This window comes from Lactuca virosa, chromosome 7 (genome assembly GCF_052849685.1).
Source record: "Lactuca virosa cultivar CGN04683 chromosome 7, Lactuca_virosa_CGN04683_v6, whole genome shotgun sequence".
Taxonomy (NCBI): domain Eukaryota; kingdom Viridiplantae; phylum Streptophyta; class Magnoliopsida; order Asterales; family Asteraceae; genus Lactuca; species Lactuca virosa.
Genome location: NC_136432.1, coordinates 249,179,174 through 249,199,683, shown reverse-complemented (window position 1 = coordinate 249,199,683; position 20,510 = coordinate 249,179,174). Strand labels below are relative to the sequence as shown.

At 38.6% G+C, this 20,510-nt stretch overlaps 1 protein-coding gene across 1 annotated transcript; it reads left to right on the top strand.

Moving 5' to 3' along the window:
- The first annotated feature begins 1,117 nt into the window (after positions 1-1,117).
- LOC145124797 (putative nicotianamine synthase 4) lies at positions 1,118-2,341 on the top strand. Its single transcript, XM_079060261.1, has one exon. The coding sequence runs from the start codon at positions 1,219-1,221 to the stop codon at positions 2,194-2,196; it is 978 nt and encodes a 325-aa protein (XP_078916387.1). The 5' UTR covers positions 1,118-1,218; the 3' UTR covers positions 2,197-2,341.
- Positions 2,342-20,510: the final 18,169 nt, after the last annotated feature.

Sequence of the window (20,510 nt, the reverse complement as noted above, 5' to 3'; positions counted from 1 at the left end):
ACAATGTTCTCAAATCCCAATACCTCCCTGAGTACTTTGCATATTGCTTCAATATTTCACTAATACTCCTCATATCGCCTCAACATAAATGAACTTTTAAAACATCTCTCGCCTTGATTTAATAAAATGCATCGAACGCTGATATTTAAAAACATAAGACCAATAGTATTGTTGAACTATCACGTGACCATATATTGTTACTTTTCTTCTAAAATACCATCGGATAGGAACATCAATTGCTAGAAGTGGCTTAAATTATGTTGTTTACAGATGCTATTCGTTCATATTTGGTTATCTACATAGAATTTAGTAAAGGAGTAGTGACAAAACCCGTCTATAAGTTTGGTATTCATTCATTCGTAAAATACTCGTGAAGCACTTGTAGCGACATCTGGAGTCAGTAAGGCGATGGAGCAACAAATTTTGTTGTCGATGCTTGTTTCAAGTAACTGTCTGAGTTTGGAAATGAGAGAGGAAATTTTAATGATATAAAACATGTGTGAACAATTGAAATGTGAAAGCATAATAATTTAAAAGCATCTAGACTCACAAACATAATAAATTTAATAATTAATGTTATATATGTCATATGTAGTTATATAATTACAAGGCTTGGGGTAAGCACCTCCACTGAGTACTACTTATTATATATTAATACGTAGATGTTATTTCATCGCCAAATATTTCTTATAATTTTTTCATCTAAAAGAGTATAATTTATATAATTATATATTTTTTTTGAAGTATTAAAAAAACATAAAAAGAAAAAGTGAAGAAAAAGTTTAATATTTATATTATGGTAATAAAAAAAAACAGTAACAACTAAACTCAAATAGTAAGGTAATTCGTATTCAAAACACATGTGTCATTTCAAACCCGTTGAAAACCTATCATAACATACCCGAATATCAAATATGCATTACAGTCCTCGGCTGATAAATGGACCAGATATAAAAAATAAAAAATAAAATAAAATAACTATATGTTTTTAAGGGTCTACTTATGAACTTATAATATTTGGTGTTGGTGTGAAATAAAAAACAGAGCAAGGATCGTCCCTCTTCACAAATTTTATGTGGGGCATGAACATGGCTATAAATAACACACATCCTTAATTTGAGAATTACATACAGACACAATTGGTTCTTTGTTTTCTGACATACAAAGAGTTTATCTTAAAAGCTTGTCCAAGAAATATCCGATTGTTTAGTGTCAGACATGGAATCACTCCAGAAAGAGATCGTTTTGGTACAGAAAGTGTGTGAGATTTATCATAAAATTTCAAAGCTTGACAATCTGAAACCCTCCAAAGATGTTGATAGTCTGTTCACTGAGCTGGTCCGCACATGCATCCCACCCTCTTCTATAAACATATCCACTCTCCCGGCCAATATTCAAGAAATAAGGTCAAAGCTCATAAGACTTTGTGGTGAGGCTGAAGGCCATCTTGAAGCCCACTTCTCCACCATTTTAGGCTCTTTCCCAAATCCACTTCACCATCTAAAAGAATTCCCTTACTACTCCAATTACCTGAAGCTTAGCCGTCTTGAGTTTGACATTCTTACTGAACACTATTCTACATTTGGACAAGCCCCTAAGCGTCTTGCATTTGTGGGGTCTGGCCCCTTGCCTCTCACATCTATTGTATTAGCCTCTTATCATCTCAAGGACACCATTTTTCACAACTTTGACATAGACTCTTCCGCAAATTCGATGGCCTCTCATCTTGTTTCGTCTGACCCTGATCTGTCCCAAAGAATGGTATTCCACACTGCCAATATAATGGATGTGACAGATGAGTTGAAGGGATATGATGTCATTTTCTTGGCTGCACTTGTAGGGATGGATAATGATGAGAAGGTTAAGGTGATTGATCATTTGGCAAAGTACATGGCCCCCGGTGCTTTGCTCATGCTGAGGAGTGCTCATGGTGCCCGTATCTTTCTCTATCCAGTGGTAGAAGCACAACAACTTCAAGGGTTCGAAGTTCTCTCCATCTTTCATCCAAACGATGATGTCATCAATTCAGTTGTGATTTCACGTAAATTTGCAGATCCTGTTAACAATGATCATGGTGATAATCATCATCATCACCATGAGTTGGGGATCGAGTCTGTCATACCATTGAGTTGCAAGTATTGTGAGTTCCAAGCTTTCAACAATCCTCTTGGCCAGAGGAAAATGATTGATAATTAGATCTCATTCTACGTTAAATAGGATTGGTATTCATATAAACTTATCGTATGTGCTTTCTTGAAAGTGTGGGAATGGATTTGATTGTCTCAGTTTTCTTTTATCTTACTGAAATTTCCGGAAATAAAGAACCCTATATTATGTTTTACATCATCTGCCTATTTACAAATTGTTGATTCAAAAACTTATTTACTTTTTCACTAAATTATAGTTCCTCCTCTAATATCCTCTAACTTAAGAAAGAAGGCCTTACACTACCACTGAATTCAAAGAAACGTTTACACTGTTGGAACGTGTCATCTGGCAAGAGAGAAAGGACTGAATGTACAAAAGAATATGAAGACACAAGAAAAAGAACTTCAACACTAGTAGTGATTAATTGTAACTTACTATGTTCTATTCTGTTCATCAATTATGCTTAAATCTAAGTTCTTATGATGCTAAAATGATCATAAAGCTGCATGTAAAACCAAATAAATGTCTATTCGTGTAGACGAATTAGCGACAATCATTAGCACTATGAAATATATTGACCTTTAGCGCAACCACATTATGAGCTTTTTTCAAGAGCTTATTGCGTCAAATAACCTTTTGAACGCCAAAAAAGGTATTCTGAGAGCTTATTAATTAGTACAAATTGTGAATAGACAGCTTGGAACCATTCATATGTGTCCCTACAGGTATGTGACTTAATGGGAAAACCACACAATCTGATCGCACCTTTGTCGTAAGTATCGAAAGACATAAGGTGAATATTTGGAACCTATATTTTTCAAAATTCAATAGGAGAAAACATTAGCACCAATAGGGGCGGAGCCAAATTTTTGGAATAACGGGGGTTTACATTGTAATAACATATTAAAATATATTTATAACTAAATAGCGTAATTGGGTTAGTAAACTTGAACGAGAAATATTGGCTTTTCGATATTACTTATCCTGTTAGGTTGTAGTCGTGTATTGTGAACATATTTCTCTATGATTATCACTAACAGGATGCAATTGTAGTTATGAACATCTTATTTTAGTACGGAAAAAAAATCATGGTTCTTTGTTTCTTAAGATTTACCTTATATTTATAATAAACTAAATTACTAGTTATAATAATGTTACTATATGTAAATTAGAAAAAAGGTAGAACGTATAAAAGAGTATAAATAACCTTGACTTGGAGAGTTGAGTTGAGAAGCAACACTAAGTCTTCAAAATAATTAACTGAGGATTGAGAGTTAGGGTAAATAATGATTTAAATTGATGGGAGGGGCTATAGGGTTTAATTATCAATTTGATAGGGGCCTTTTCAGTTGCAACTAAATTAGAATTGGAATTTACTTCAATTAGAAAAGTTGGGGTAAGCGCATCACCCAGTTGCCCCCCTACTAGCTCTGCTAGTGAGCACCAAGGGGTTTTCAAAACGGGAGAAACTTTCGAATGTGGAAAATATTAACGGTTATGAATCCTCTCAAGAAAAAATTAAGGAAAATTCTCCTTCCGAGTTGCTCCCTTACAATGTTCTCAAATCCCAATACCTCCCTAAGTACTTTCCATACTGCTTCAATATTTTACTAATACTCCTCATATGGCCTCAACAAAATGAACTTTTAAAACATCTCTCTCCTTGATTTAATAAAAATGCATCGAACACTGATATTAGAAAACATATGACCAAAGATTTTGTTGAACTATCACGTGACCATATATTGTTACTTTTCTTCTAAAATACCATCGGATAGGAACATCAGTTGCTAGAAGTGGCTTAAATTATGTTGTTTACAGGTGCTATCCTTTCATATTTGGTTATCAACATAGAAATTAGTAAATGAGTAGTGACAAAAATCGTCTATAAGTTTGGAACTAATTCATTCATAAAATACTCGTGAAGCATGTCACACCCCCAAACCGAAAATCGGCGGAAACGTTCGAGGGCGGATGAAGTCATGCGTAGTATCACAACAATTGCATCATATTAATCAAAGTAAACACAACCATTACATTGAATATATATAATAAGTGTTTACATCAGTTTACTTCACATTTTTATACATTCAAAAGTAAATAAAAAGGAACGCGAGATTCCATACGCTCCGTCTGCTCAAAAGTCTGTCGAGATACCTGTCTACTAATTTCCTGAGAATACAAGCAGTTTTGAAAGAGTATCAACATAAAGCTGGTGAGTTCATAAGCGATGTTTTTGTAATGAAAACCTTTTGATGATTCTTGTAAAAATGTTCTATGTTTCCAAGAAAATCCGATATTTTCTTTAGTAAAAGTGAAATAATATCAGTTCCATCTATAAATGTTTATTACTATATCTTGTTGTAGTATAGAAAAACGTTAGTTTGTATTCTAGTTACTATCAACCGTAGTATGTGTGTACTCTTGTACAAAAGCCCTTTGTATTGTATGTTTAGTATGAAAGCCCTGGTTATCACGATTATGAATAAATGTTTTGTTTGAAACCTCGATTATTACCAGTATGCATAGTAGTTTTATTTCTCATAAAGAAACCATGTAAAGTATATTACTACGTAAATGTTTCGTCATTATCTACTTGCGAGTTTTATGACCATACTAAACTTGATATGGGACGAGTCGGGCACCAGTATCCTTTATGACTTTGTCACCCGTAGACCTGCCGGTCCTACTGTAGCTAGCAGCAAGGTGCGGGATAGTCAGTCCCGTATAGATCTATACACAAAAATCACGTTCTCCCTCGAGGAGACTCTGGTTCATAAGAGTAGTCCTCCGCTTAGTTATGTTTGTAAGCGCCCAAGGACGTGTCTCCAACTAGATTAACGACTTTACAAGTAATAATACAGGAAAAACCGTTCATAAATGTATAACCTTGTATGAATTCCCAAACTATACCTATTATAGTCTGTATGTTTGTATATGTATAACCTTGTATGAATTTGATAACTATGTGGTTAAGCTTGTAAGTTGAAAACGTCCCTTATGCTCAGCATAATACAGAAGGGATAAAATATCTAAATATTTTATAAAAGTATAGAAACTGTATGTTTGTATTGTTTGCACCCGTTTTAAGTTTATTGAAATCCTTTTTGTCTAAATTTCACAAAATCATTTTATGTTTGGCTTGTATCCCCCCCCCCTTCTGAAAATATTAAAAACTCGAAAAATTAAGGGGTATGAACTCACTGTTTGACGTGTGATTCGAATGTAAGATTGATATAAATGCTGAGTGTCAAGTGAAGTCTCGAACACAACGGATCCTATTTAACATATAATAGCACATATGTGTATTAGATTAAGGTAAACTGCAACTAATCGTGAAAAGAAACCACCTTAGGGACTAGGAAACACTTGAAACCAAGTGTTCGAATCATATGTGATTGAAAGAGGGAAGTTTGCGGCCACATAAAGGTGTGTACGACCATGGGTTTGCGGACCAAGAGTTTACGGCCCAAGAGTTTACGGCCCATGGGTGTACGGCCCATGGGTGTACGGCCAAGGAGTTTGCGGTCGTACACTCTTGATGAAGTGTGCATTTGAGGTGTTTTAAGGTCCTTTCTATCCTTCCGGAAGTATTCTAGGTCTCATGCATAGCTTAAGGAAGAGTTTAAGGTCAATCTTTGACTAAAGACTAGGGTTTACGGCCCATGAGGTGTGTACGGCTGTACACATGGGTTTACGGCCGTAAACCCTTCGTGTTCATGCTTATTGAGTCGATTTCTGGGTGAAAAGCAATCATTTCTAGTAGATAATAAGCATAGGAAGCAGGTACTTACTATTAGGAAGCTTGAAGAGGGTTTTTAGCCACCAAGAACTAGTGTGTGTTCCTGGTGTTCTTGGTGAAAGATGAAGATCTAGCAAATGATGAAATTTATGAGATGAAACATGGATTCACCACTAGAATAAGGAAAGGTAGCAACAAGTCAAGGTGGGAACACTTACATCTTTGAAGATCTTGAAAGAAACTCGATGGTAGAGAGAGAGAGAGAGAGAGAGAGAGCTATAGACTTGAAGTGTGTAAAGTGGTGAATGAAGGCCAAGTACTCCATATATACGGAGGAGTTGTCGGCCATGAGGGGTGGGGTGGGGGTGTACGGCCGTAAACTCAAGTTTGCGGCCATACACTCCTCTTGAAGGAATGTTTGGCCCGAATGTTTTGTTATGACCTAGGAATAACTCATCCCTGAACCTAAACCTTGATTGCACTGAGCTTAGAATACCCAAATAAACCCAAAACAATGCTAAATGATAGCGGAAAAATATCTGGCTTGATTGATTTTAAATGGTTTATACGAAACGAAATTTCGAATTGTCACATCATCCCCCCGTTAGAGGGAATTTCGTCCCAAAATTCAAACGTAGAACACAAGTCACAGACTCAGAAAGAGATGCATATATTTCTTGTTTCATTAAATCTTCGCGCTCCCAAGTGAATTCAGGTCCCCGCCTGGCATTCCAGCGAACTTTCACCATTGGTATGCGACTTTGTTTCGTTCGTTTGATCTCTCTATCCATGATTTCGATGGGTTCTTCCATGAAGTTAATGTTCTCGTTGATTTCAATCTCATCGATAGAGATCATAAGGGTCTCGTCAGATAAAAACTTTTTAAGATTCGAGACGTGGAAGACGGGATGGATGTTGCTAAGCTCCTGTGGTAAGCGAAGTTTGTATGCTACGGAACCGATCCTAGCAAGGATCTCGAATGGTCCTATGTATCTTGGATTTAGCTTTCCACGCTTTCCAAAGCGTATCATGCCCTTCCAGGGTGAGACCTTCAATAAAACATGGTTGTTAACCTAGAACTCTAAAGGTCTTCGTTTCTTATCGGCGTAGCTCTTAGTCTATCTCTCTAGGCCTTTAGTCATTCCCGGATTTGTATGATCCTTTCTGTGGTTTCACGGATGATTTCTGGGCCTACGAGTGCTGTCGGGACTTGTCCCTTGGTTAGCTGCATGTCGCCCACCTCAGCCCAGCACAGAGGGGATCTGCACTCACGGCCATAAAGGGTTTCAAAAGGTACAGCCTTGATACTGGTGTGATAACTGTTGTTTTAGGAGAATTCGACCAAGGGTATACTTCGGAAAGGTTTTGGACGATATAGTACTCCTCGCATGAGTACTTCGGGGTCTAGAATATGGGAGAAGGGTGATTCAGAGATCTATGTCAGGTTGTCGTTACGAGTGACGTGGGTCTCGATAATTGGTCGGTTAAGATGGTGGGTTTTCGTGACATACGAACTTGGTATGGTGAGGACTACACTAATCCTTGTCAAATAACTACGCCAGATTCTTGTATCGAAACAAGTGTTAGGTCGATTTGAAAGAAACATCTGTTATAATGATGGTGTATTTATAGTGTGCTCGACAGTGTATTATATGTAGGCTTTCTAGTGTTTTCTTGATAATACCACTCCCACAAATCATACTTGCGAGAAGCAAGTACTAGTAGTGAAAGTGCTTGATGACTAGTGTCGATACTTTATATTATGATTCTTCTCGGTACCTCTATGATTGCTTGGCATATACAAGTTATGTATAATTAAAATGAATAAGACGGTCGACTGGGTGACTCTGCCCGGAATCCACAACCAGACAAGGAATAGGAAATTAAGGCGGAATCACTCACTCTAAGTCTGCAAAATCTTAGCTATGAACAATCCCTGATATACATACTAAGTCATCATAGCTCACCTGTACGGACCTTTACTTCTCTTACGATCGTTATGACTTCATCGGACGAGTGAGTTATTTATGATTACTTTTTAATTTCCCCAACTTTTAACACTAATATAAATTAAAATTTATCTAAAAGACGTACCAAAATCTTCAAAAAGGGAGGGGGTTTCCTCGTTGCTCTTATATGTCCTGCTGCTACACTCCTCCTTCTCCTCCGTCATTTCTCTCCGTCGGACAGTTTCTCTTGAAATGCCCCATTTCACCACATGCATGGCATACTTGAATTTTACTAGCATCGGTAGTTGAAGTGATGTGTTGAGTCGGGGTCCTACAGGAACGAGCTTCTTTGCCATTTTTAGTCATAGGACAATCTCTTTTGAAATGTCCAGATTCGCCACAACTATAATAAACCTGACTCACTTCCATGCCAAGAATTGGGGAATTGATCGTGCCGGTGCCCTGCAGAAACGAATGGTGTGTCCGTGTCTGTTGCAGTTCTTACATTGTAATTTGCGACATTTTCCTAAGTCATGGAAGTTGCATTCCTTGCAATCCGGTAGGTTCCCATCATATTGTCGTACTGGCATTGGTACTGGAGTGGCAGATGTCGTGGCTGTGGAAGTTGCCACAGGTTGTTGTCTATTGGCAAGTTTTTGAGATAACTTGCGCTCCTTTTTGTTCCAGAATTTTCGTTTATTATTCTTAAGTTTGGGAGTCGAAGTATCATCATGGCTAGGCTCTTGTCGGTCTCCTTGTATGTTACTACAGTTTGAGGTGTTGAAACTGTTTCTATTCTCCTTCGGGTTGTTGGCATTGAATTGTGGCATGGCAGCTGTCACGGCGGCTGTGACTGTGGCCTGAAATATGGCGAAGTCTATCTGCAGAATTGGTGTCTCGCCAATAGGTTGGTTACCTCCTTGTGAAGACATGGTTCTGTGGCATGAAGGGAAACAATCTTGTGAGTGGCGAAGGACATCGGTAGTTTTGTTTCACAAATTTATATACTTATAAATTTTACGCCTTGGAGGACTACTCTGAATGGTTCTGATGACATTCCTGAGGGGTATTCTACGGGAGTGGGTATTGCACAAGTGTTAAATAAGCTAAGTTATACTGTTTTCCGAGAGAATTATAATCCGACTTCTAAAAGGTCCCGAATACCATCCACAAAGGAAGTCTATATGAAACAATTTTTGGATTCAAAGTGACCATTTTTGAATGAACTTCTGACGAGACGTTTGTGAGGTGGCTTTTCTTAGTTATAAATTTCAAAGATAAAGTGGTATGACTTGGATAGAGTTACTTAGTTTGCATGATACTGATCTAGAATATATTTTGATAATGATGATCTTTAACTGAAATAAGATTGCTATCACTATAGTTGGTATTGAGATTACACAGAGTTCGGAAAATTTGACCTAAGAGTAGGTCTACAACATACCAACAGAGGGAAATTTTGACAGCATAAAGAACTAGTAATATAGTACTTGCAAGACAGGAACGTTTACGGGGAAAAGTGCTACTTAGAGCATAGATATGAAGGCTATTCCTTATACAAAAAGAAAGGATGAGTGGAGTATTTCCTATTGGCGACAGGCACTCCTCGGACAGATCCTTAAGTTAGCCAGTTGGCGCTCCATGTCGAGCAGGTGCCTTTCATACACCGACAGACAAGCTCGGTTCTCGATAACGTTAGCTCGAGTTGCAGCTAGTTCTTTCTGCAGGGCCTCGTTATCTCTCATAGCCCTCGCATAAGCAACTTCAAGATTGCGAATGCAGTTTGTGTTGGCATCCGAGTCTGCCTCAAGCTCTACAGTTACCTGAATGGCCGCCACACTTAGCTCAACATTGCGGGCCACTCGGCAGACTATGATTGGAAGAGCTCTGTCTGTGGAGCCTCCCTCGTTCACATTGTAGAAGCGGCGATCCCCATTGTACAGGCGGGGTTGGCCTTTCTCGTGGCTCCACCTATCCAGGCTTCCGACCCACATAGGCGTTGGGCCTTCGAATACAAGCTGGGGGTTAGGATTTGGTATTGGGGCCACTTGAGGTAAGTCCTCGACCTCAGGATCTGAATCGACCTCTTCGGGAAACTGCTCTGCGAAGTCATCGCCCAAGAGAATTTCATGATTTTTGTCTGGCTCTGCCTCGAGCCATCCATTATTTCCTTGGTTGGGAAAGTACGGGTCGCCAGGGAGATGGAATCCAGCCATGCTATCTACGCGAGAATAGAGGTAGAGAGATAGTTAATAGACGTCGAATCTAATAATACTTCTATAGTATTATACGTGTATGCTCGATGCTTTGTTGTTATCTTATAGTAACTAAAATACTCCTATAGTATTTTAATGTTGTATGATTTTTTCTATCGATCTCTGATGTATATGTACTTGGTAAGTTTTAGGCCTGCTGCGACACCACAGTCACTCCCAAGCACATCTTGGTCATGTCTCAAATAAATATAGTTGATCAGGCTATATTGACCCTAGACATGATTACATAACTGCCCAGGTTTAACCTCAGTGTCCAACATCCAAATACTTTTGTTTTTTTCTACTTATGTTACTGTTTCTGGTACGTATATATGTTGGGTTTTGAGCAAACTAACACTCCTAAGGTGTTCATGCAACCCTAGAAACCTTGGATCTATGTTTGTCTAAAATACATGCAAAATAATTTTCCAAGGTTCATAATCTATCTAGCATACATGGGGTACTTTTAAACATAAAATATACTAGAAGAATTACATACCTTTGTTAGTGAGTTGATTCCTTGGGAGTTTGAGAGCCAAGCACCAATAATGTGAATGCCTCAAATGGAAATCATAAATCACCACAAACTTGGAAAACTTATGAGAGAGCACTCTAATACTCTAGAAATCGGCCACACCTTATGCACACACACATAGTGTCTTCTCAAGCACCATAAGCCTCTTTATATAGTGTAGATGATTAGGGTTGTGAACCATGCAAACCCTAATAACCCATGTCTTTTCCTATTCCAAGGATCCATGGGTTAAAAGCTCCATGGATCATCCATGGACTCCCATTCAAGCTTAGCCCATTTCCTTATGAGTGTTAGCCCACACTATATAAGTACAATAGCCCATTATTTAATTAGTCACCTTATGATCACTAAATTAATTCATAATTAATTTAAGATCAATACTAGTTAAATAATACAATTTCATATTAATATATTATAACTTATAATATATTAGTAGGCCGCAAATATACTCTTCTCATAATGTTATCCATATAAATAGTTCGGGTGAAGTGCAACCCAAATGGACCATGCCGGGTCGGGTCAAGTATATACCAAATAAGTTATGGACTTAGACACCTTATCCAACAGTCTCCCACTTGGATAAGTCTGATAACTGTATTTGCCTATATAGCTTCTGGAACCAACCGGCAATCGTAGCTCTCGAAAACTCTGTTGAACTATGAAGCGCCATTTTAGATAAGTGATCACATAATCCTCTGCTCTCATGATATCAGCCGGACAAATACATGGAACAATGTCTTACTTATTGTCCAGCAGTTTGTTTCCCGATTTCCGATTTGTTTGACAAAGGATTTAATCGAACACATCAATTTACTTCTGACCGGGCCCGGTACATAGGTCAAAACAAAATCATCGAGGGGCCCAGATATCGCTTCTATTTCTAGAAGGAACAGATAAACTTCGACTCATATGCTTGTTCTACTACTTATTGAATTGCACACAAAGACACGTTTTATAACATCAAGTTACTGATGCGTTTACGTGCAATCAATGCACAACCAACTCATAGGTAACAACTCATATCTCTAGGTTTGAAGACATATATGATATTACCGTCTCACGATCACTCGAGATAAATTCCATGAAGTGATACAAGTGAGCGTGGGTTTATTCCAATACTCATAACTTATGAGTACTCATGAATGTTGTAGCAACCATTGCTATGGCTAAACACCTTTAGTCATCTACAATCCCAATTCATGACAGTCTTGATTCATACCTACTTCCGACATATGACCGACTGTGGAGAGTTTGAATAAATTTATTATTCTGGAAGTCAAAACATGCAAAGCTGAAACAATAGTAAATAATTGACAATGATAGCAACACCTTACTCATAAATAAATCACAACTTTTATTCATCATCAAACGTCGATTACATTTTACAAGTTTCAGTAATAACTATCTAATCTGTAAAACTAATATCGTCCCTCAGCCCGATGTGTCTCGCATGCTGCAAATGCTTCATCCTCGTCAGTACCTTCGTAAGGGGATCCACAGGGTTCTCATCTGACGATACCCTCTTTGCCACGAGGAGTCCCTCTTCTATCTTGTGTCTTATGAAGTGATATTTTCTGTCAATGTGTCGGGATCTGCCATGATCTCTTGGTTCCTTGGCTAAGGAAACCGCACTATTGCTGTCACAGAAAATCTCCATAGGCTCCTTAATAGCTGGTACAACTCCAAGGTCTCCGATGAAGTTCCTCAGCCATATCGCCTCCTTTGCCGCTTCACTCGCTGCTATGTACTCTGATTCACAAGTCGAATCAGCTACAGTCTCCTGTTTGGAACTCTTCCAAGTGATTGCCCCTCCATTTAAGGTAAAGACCCAGCCCGAATGAGAGCGGAAGTTATCCCTATCAGTCTGAAAGCTAGCATCACTATACCCTACTACTCTCAAGTCATCACTCCCACCAAGGGTAAGGATCCAATCCTTAGTCCTCCGCAGGTACTTGAGAATAATCTTTACCGCAGTCCAATGAGCCTTGCCAGGGTTCCCCTGATATCTGCTGACCATGCTCAAAGCGAAGGCCACATCAGGACGGGTTCAAGTCATAGCATACATGATCGAACCAACAGCGGAAGCATAAGGTAATCGACTCATCTCAGCTATCTCATCTTCTGTACTCGGGCTCTGAGCCTTGCTCAGTTTGGCATTGCTTTGGATCGATAATTCTCCTTTCTTGGAATTCTGCATGTTGAACCTTTTCAACACCTTATCCAAGTAGATACTCTGACTAAGTCCAATTAATCTTTTACTCATTTCTCTTAATATCCTTATCCCTAGGATATAGGCAGCTTCTCCAAGGTCCTTCATAGCAAAGCACTTCCCAAGCCAGGACTTAACCTCCTGCAAGGTTGGGATGTCATTTCCTATGAGTAGTATGTCATCCACATACAGTACCAAAAAGCTAACTATACTCCCACTAGCTCTGACATACACGCAGGACTCATCTTCACTCCTTGAGAAACCAAACTCTTTGACCTTCTCATCGAAACAAAGATTCCAACTTCGAGATGCTTGTTTCAATCCATAAATGGATTTCTCAAGCTTGCACACTCTATTGGGGTACTCTGCACTGACAAAACCCTCTGGCTGATTCATGTAAACATCCTCAGCCAACTTTCCGTTAAGGAAAGCGGTTTTGACATCCATTTGCCATATTTCATAATCATGAAATGCAGCAATGGCTAGCATAACCCTAATAGACTTAATATTTGCTACTGGTGAAAAGGTTTCATCATAATCAATACCCTGAGTCTGAGTAAAACCCTTCGCAACCAGTCGAGCCTTATAAGTGTGCACCTTCCTATCCATGTCGGTCTTCTTCTTGAAGATCCATTTGCACCCGACTGTCTTACGGCCTGGTACATTGTCAACCAAGTTCCAAACTTGATTGTCATACATGGACTGTATCTCGCTGTCCATAGCCTCCTTCCATTTAGCAGACTCTGGGCCTGCCATGGCTTCCTTAACACTGTTAGGTTCATCCAGATTTACCAGTGTACTGTCACTGATAAATGTATCACCTTCCGTAGTAATATGAAATCCATAATAAAACTCAGGTGTGTTCCTAACCCTTGTGGAACGCCTCGGAAGTATAGACTCGTCAGCTGGATCAACAGGAATTTCTTCCTCAAGTTGATTGCTAGTGTCTGAGGTTCCTTCACCAATTGAGTCTTGAATTTCTTCAAGGTCAATTTGCCTCCCACTGTCTCCTTGGTTTATAAATTCTCTCTCTCGAAAGACCCCTCTCCTAGCCACAAAGACCACATTCTCACTGGGTCTGTAGAAAAGGTAACCAAAGGATTTTTGTGGGTAGCCGATGAAAATACACCTATCACTTCGAGGTTCGAGCTTGTCATGAGTCTCGCACCTCACGAAATCCTTTCAACCCCAAATCTTGATATGGTCCAAATTGGGAACTTTCCCAGTCCACATTTCATGAGGTGTTTTGGCAACCTTCTTTGTAGGGACTAGATTAAGGATATGGACGACAGTCTCTAAGGCATACCCCCAAAAAGAGATTGGTAGCAAAGCTCGACTCATCATAGAGCGAACCATGTCCAACGAAGTTCGATTACGCCTCTCAGCTACACCATTCAGTTGTGGTGTCCTGGGAGGTGTCAATTGTGAGACAATCCCACACTCTTTAAGATAGTCGAGGAACTCAGTACTAAGATACTCACCACCTCGATCGGATCGAAGCATCTTAATGTTCCTGCCCAATTGATTTTCTACTTCCTGTTTAAACTCTTTAAACCTTTCAAAAGTTTCTGACTTATGTTTGATTAAGTAGACATAACCATATCTACTAAAATCATCAATAAAAGTCACATAATAGCGATTAGCATCCCTTGTGGCGGTTTTGAATGGTCCACATACATCAGTATGTATAAGGTCCAACAAACCCTCACCCCTTGCACAAGTACCAGTGAAGGGTGATTTTGTCATTTTTCCAAGTAGACAAGACTCACAACTATCATCCGACTTGAGGTCGAACGACTCCAAGACTCCATCCTTTTGGAGCTGGCCTTTGCGTTTCTTGCTTACATGTCCAAGACGACAATGCCACAAAGATGCTTTATCCAAGATAGTAGAAGAATCAATACATAATACATTATTTTCTAAATTATCTACAACCGATATAGCTTCATACACACCATCACAAGGTAATACTTTAAAATAAAGAACATTATTAAAGAAAGCATTAATACTACCAACTTCATTATCAAAAGAAAAGGTAAAACCTTGTTTGTACAAGGCATGAAAGGAAATAATATTCCTCGCCATTTCAGACGAGTACACACATTTATTCAAATCTAACTTTAACCCACTATCTAGCAACAAAGTATAAACTCCAATCTTGGCAACAGGTGCAACCTTCTTGTTCCCCATGATTAAGTTTATCTTTCCGTGCTCCACATCCTCACTTCTTCTTAGGCTCTGCAAGTCACAACAGATGTGAATACCACAACCTGTATCAAGAACCCAAGAATTAGAATATGGTGAGTTATTAGACAATATAGTGTAAATACCTACATGGGATGGTTTCACTTTCCCATCCTTGACATCCTGCAAGTACTTTGGGCAGTTTCGCTTCCAGTGCCCCTTATTTTGACAGTAGAAGCATTCAGCATCCTTAGGGATAACATAAGGAGTGATAGAACCACCTTTGGTTCCAGATGAGGAGCCTTCAAGGGAATTTCCCTTGGTACCCTTCGAAGGGTGCTTCCTCTTCTTCCCTTTGCCTTGCCCGATAGCCAAAACAGGGGTAGTAGTAGGAGTAGGAGTAGTAACCGACTTACTCTTAAGACCACTTTCGGTAGTCTTCAGAAGTCCTTGAAGTTTACTGAGTGTGACTTCCTCCTTGTTCATGTGGTATGTCATACGAAATTAATCATAACACGAGGGCAAGGAGTGCAAAATGATATCAATTGCCAACTCCTCAGGGAAGTTCACATTCAGTTTCATTAGACGGTCCACATACCTTTGCATTTTCTGCATGTGGCTCGTGATTGGTCCGCTATCCTTCATACGGGTAGTGATCATGGAGGAGGTTATTTCATACCGCTCTTGACGAGCACTCTGATGGTACCTTTCCATCAGATCCTGATGCATCTCAAAAGGGTAATAGTCCTCATAGGACTTTTGGAGTTCAGCTGTCATGGTGGCCATCATGATGCATGACACCTTGGTGGCATCTCTTTCATGTGCCTGATATTCAGCGACCTCCTCAGGAGTAGCAGTGGACTCATCAAGCTCCTTCAGCTCCTTATCGAGGACATATTCCTTGTCCTCGTAACGAGTTACCATCCTGATGTTCCGGATCCAATCCATGAAGTTGGAACCATCAAAGATGACCCTCCCACAAAGGTTCATGAGGGAAAAGGAGCCCGTAGGGTTAGAGCCCGAAGCATTGTTGTTGGAAGACATCTAAAAGGAAGAAAACAAGTTTAGATTAGATATATCGAATCCTTAATAATACACCCAAATGTAATATTAAGGCTAGGATCCAACACAATATATTATAACTTAGAAGAAGGATGCTGTAATCTAAGCTATAACATATTTGAAGGTAGGTGAATGACGATTCACCAATTTCCACCATGAAAACGAAATGAATTATTAGGTTTAATTGGTTTTGAAATTCCTAGATTCTTTTGAGATTCATTGAACTTTTCAATGGCATGTTTCAATCTCGATTGTGCCCTTCAAGTTTTGTGACTGGGATGCCGAGGATCACAAAACAAGGTGTGAATAACCATGCAAATTCACTTGGTACCCTTAATATTATCACCTAATCAATGCGCCGGTTAACCACACACGCTCCACCGATCTATGATAAACATTAAGTCACCCTTCGTGATCCTTACTAGTCCAAGTTAGTGTGCCGGTTAACCACACACGCTCCACCAACGACTTGGTAAGGTACAAAGTGTGAATTTCATGGGTTAGCACCATATTCACATTTTCCTAAAGTAACTAAGATTGGGAATTTATTAAAGGTTTAGTTACTTTATAAACATTACACCATCTAAAACAGGTTTTATAACACCAAAACAGTTTAGGGTAATGTTTCTAGTCCATTTCCAGCAGCAAAACTCGACAATCTGCATTCTGAGGCTTCTACTCGTCGAGTGCACGAACCTACTCGACGAGTAGGATGAATTTACTCATGGACTCGGCGAGTCCCCCCCATGGACTCGGCGAGTTCATGCTGCAGAATGCAAAAAACTTGAGTTTTTCAACAAGTTTGCATCAAGTATCAAACAAACAAGCCTAGGCTCTGATACCACTGTTGGGTTTTGAGCAAACTAACACTCCTAAGGTGTTCATGCAACCCTAGAAACCTTGGATCTATGTTTGTCTAAAATACATGCAAAATAATTTTCCAAGGTTCATAACCTATCTAGCATACATGGGGTACTTTTAAACATAAAAGATACTAGAAGAATTACATACCTTTGTTAGTGAGTTATTTCCTTGGGAGTTTGAGAGCCAAGCACCAATAATGTGAATGCCTCAAATGGAAATCACAAATCACCACAAACTTGGAAAACTTATGAGAGAGCACTCTAATACTCTAGAAATCGGCCACACCTTATGCATACACACATAGTGTCTTCTCAAGCACCATAAGCCTCTTTATATAGTGTAGATGATTAGGGTTATGAACCATGCACACCCTAATAACCCATGTCTTTTCCTATTCCAAGGATCCATGGGTTAAAAGCTCCATGGATCATCCATGGAATCCCATTCAAGCTTAGCGCATTTCCTTATGAGTGTTAGCCCACACTATATAAGTACAATAGCCCATTATTTAATTAGTCACCTTATGATCACTAAATTAATTCATAATTAATTTAAGATCAATACTAATTAAATAATACAATTTCATATTAATATATTATAACTTATAATATATTAGTAGGCCGCAAATATACTCTTCTCATAATGTTATCCATATAAATAGTTCGGGTGAAGTGCAACCCAAATGGACCATGCCGGGTCGGGTCAAGTATATACCAAATAAGTTATGGACTTAGACACCTTATCCAACAATATATACTTGTATACTCTTTATAAAATACTTATATTTTAAAAGTATACTTTTAGTTCAGAGCATTTCGGCCCCTTAGTGTTTATTGTTGTATACCTTGTAAGGTTCGGTATACTAAGTTCACTATAAACAATAGCTCTGATACCAATCTGTCACACCCCCAAACCGAAAATCGGCGGAAACGTTCGGGGGCAGATGACGTCATGCGTAGTATCACAACAATTGCATCATAGTAATCAAAGAAAACACAACCATTACATTGAATATATATATATATATATATATATATATATATATATATATATATATATATATATATATAATAAGTGTTTACATCAGTTTACTTCACATTTTTATACATTCAAAAGTAAATAAAAAGGAACGCGAGACTCCATACGCTCCGTCTGCTCAAAAGTCTGCTGAGATACCTTTCTACTAATTTCCTGAGAATACAAGCAGTTTTGAAAGAGTATCAGCATAAAGCTGGTGAGTTCATAAGCGATGTTTTTGTAATGAAAACCTTTTGATTATTCTTGTAAAAATGTTCTATGTTTCCAAAAAAATGCGATATTTTCTTTAGTAAAAGTGAAATAATATCAGTTCCATCTATAAATGTTTATTACTGTATCTTGTTGTAGTATAGAAATACGTTAGTTTGTATTCTAGTTACTATCAACCGTAGTATGTGTGTATTCTTGTACAAAAACCCTTTGTATTGTATGTTCAGTATGAAACCCCTGGTTATCATGATTATGAATAAATGTTTTGTTTTAAACCTCGATTATTACCAGTATGCATAGTAGTTTTATTTCTCATAAAGAAACCATGTAAAGTATATTACTACGTAAATGTATTGTCATTATCTACTTGCGAGTTTTATGACCATACTAAACTTGATATGGCGCGAGTCAGGCACCAGTATCCTTTATAACTTTGTCACCCATAGACCTGCCGGTCCTACTGTAGCTAGCAGCAAGGTGCGGGATAGTCAGTCCCGTATAGATCTATACACAAAAATCATGTTCTCCCTCGAGGAGACTCTGGTTCATAAGAGTAGTCCTCCACTTAGTTATGTTTGTTAGCGCCCAAGGACGTGTCTCCAACTAGATTAACGACTTTACAAGTAATAATACAGGGAAAACCGTTCGTAAATGTATAACCTTGTATGAATTCTCAAACTATACCTATTATAGTCTGTGTGTTTGTATATGTATAACATTGTATGAATTTGATAACTATGTGGTTAAGCTTGTAAGTTGAAAACGTCCCTTATGCTCAGCATAATACAGAAGGGATAAAATATTTAAATATTTTATAAAAGTATAGAAACTGTATGTTCGTATTGTTTGCACCCGTTTTAAGTTTATTGAAATCCTTTTTGTCTAAATTTCACAAAATCAATTTATGTTTGGCTTGTATCCCCCCCTGAAAATATTAAAAACTCGAAAAATGAAGGGACATGAACTCACTGTTTGACGTGTGATTCGAATGTAAGATTGATAGAAATGCTGAGTGTCAAGTTAAGTCTCGAACACAACGGATCCTATTTAACATATAATAGCACATATGTGTATTAGATTAAGGTAAACTGCAACTGATTGTGAAAAGAAACCGCCTTAGGGACTACGAAACACTTGAAACCAAGTGTTAGAATCATATGTGATTGAAATAGGGAAGTTTGCGGCCACATAAAGGTGTATACGGCCATGGGTTTGCGGCCCAAGAGTTTACGGCCCAAGAGTTTACGGCCCATGGGTGTACGACCCATGGGTGTACGGCCAAGGAGTTTGCGGCCGTACACTCTTGATGAAGTGTGCATTTGAGGTGTTTTAAGGTCCTTTCTATCCTTCTGGAAGTGTTCTAGGTCTCATGCATAGCTTAAGGAAGAGTTTAAGGCCAATCTTTGACTAAAGACTAGGGTTTAAGGCCCATGAGGTGTGTACGGCCGTACACATGGGTTTACGGCCGTAAACCCTTCGTGTTCATGCTTATTGAGTCGATTTCTGGGTGAAAAGCAAGCATTTCTAGTAGATAATAAGCATATGAAGCAGGTACTTACTATTAGGAAGCTTGAAGAAGGTTTTTAGCCACCAAGAACTAGTGTGTGTTGTTGGTGTTCTTGGTGAAAGATGAAGATCTAGCAAATGATGAAATTTATGAGATGAAACATGGATTCACCACTAGAATAAGGAAAGGTAGCAACAAGTCAAGGTGGGAACACTTACATCTTTGAAGATCTTGAAAGAAACTCGATGATAGTGAGAGAGAGAGAGAGAGAGAGAGAGAGAGCTCTAGACTTGAAGTGTGTAAAGTGGTGAATGAAGGCCAAGTACTCCATATATAGGGAGAAGTTTTCGGCCATGAGGGGTGGGGTGGGGGTGTACGGCCGTAAAATCAAGTTTGCGGCCATACACTCCTCTTGAAGGAATGTTTGGCCCGAATGTTTTGTCATGACATAGGAATAACTCATCCCTGAACCTAAACCTTGATTGCACTGAGCTTAGAATACCCAAATAAACCCAAAACAATGCTAAACGATAGTGAAAATATCTGACTTGATTGATTTTAAATGGTTTGTACGAAAGGAAATTTCGGATTGTCACAAAGCACTTGTAGCGACATCTGGAGTCAGTAAGGCGATTGAGCAACAAATTTTGTTGTCGATGCTTGTTTCTAGTGACCGTCTTAGTTTGGAAATGAGAGAGGAAATTATAGAGATATAATATATGTATGAACATTTGAAATGTGAAAGCATAAGAATTTAAAAGCATCTAGTCTCACAACTTAATAAATTAAATAATGTCATGTCATATA

Coding starts and splice junctions, on each gene's coding strand:
- LOC145124797 (XM_079060261.1), top strand. CDS start 1,219: ATGGAATCACTCCAGAAAGAGATCGTTTTGGTACAGAAAGTGTGTGAG.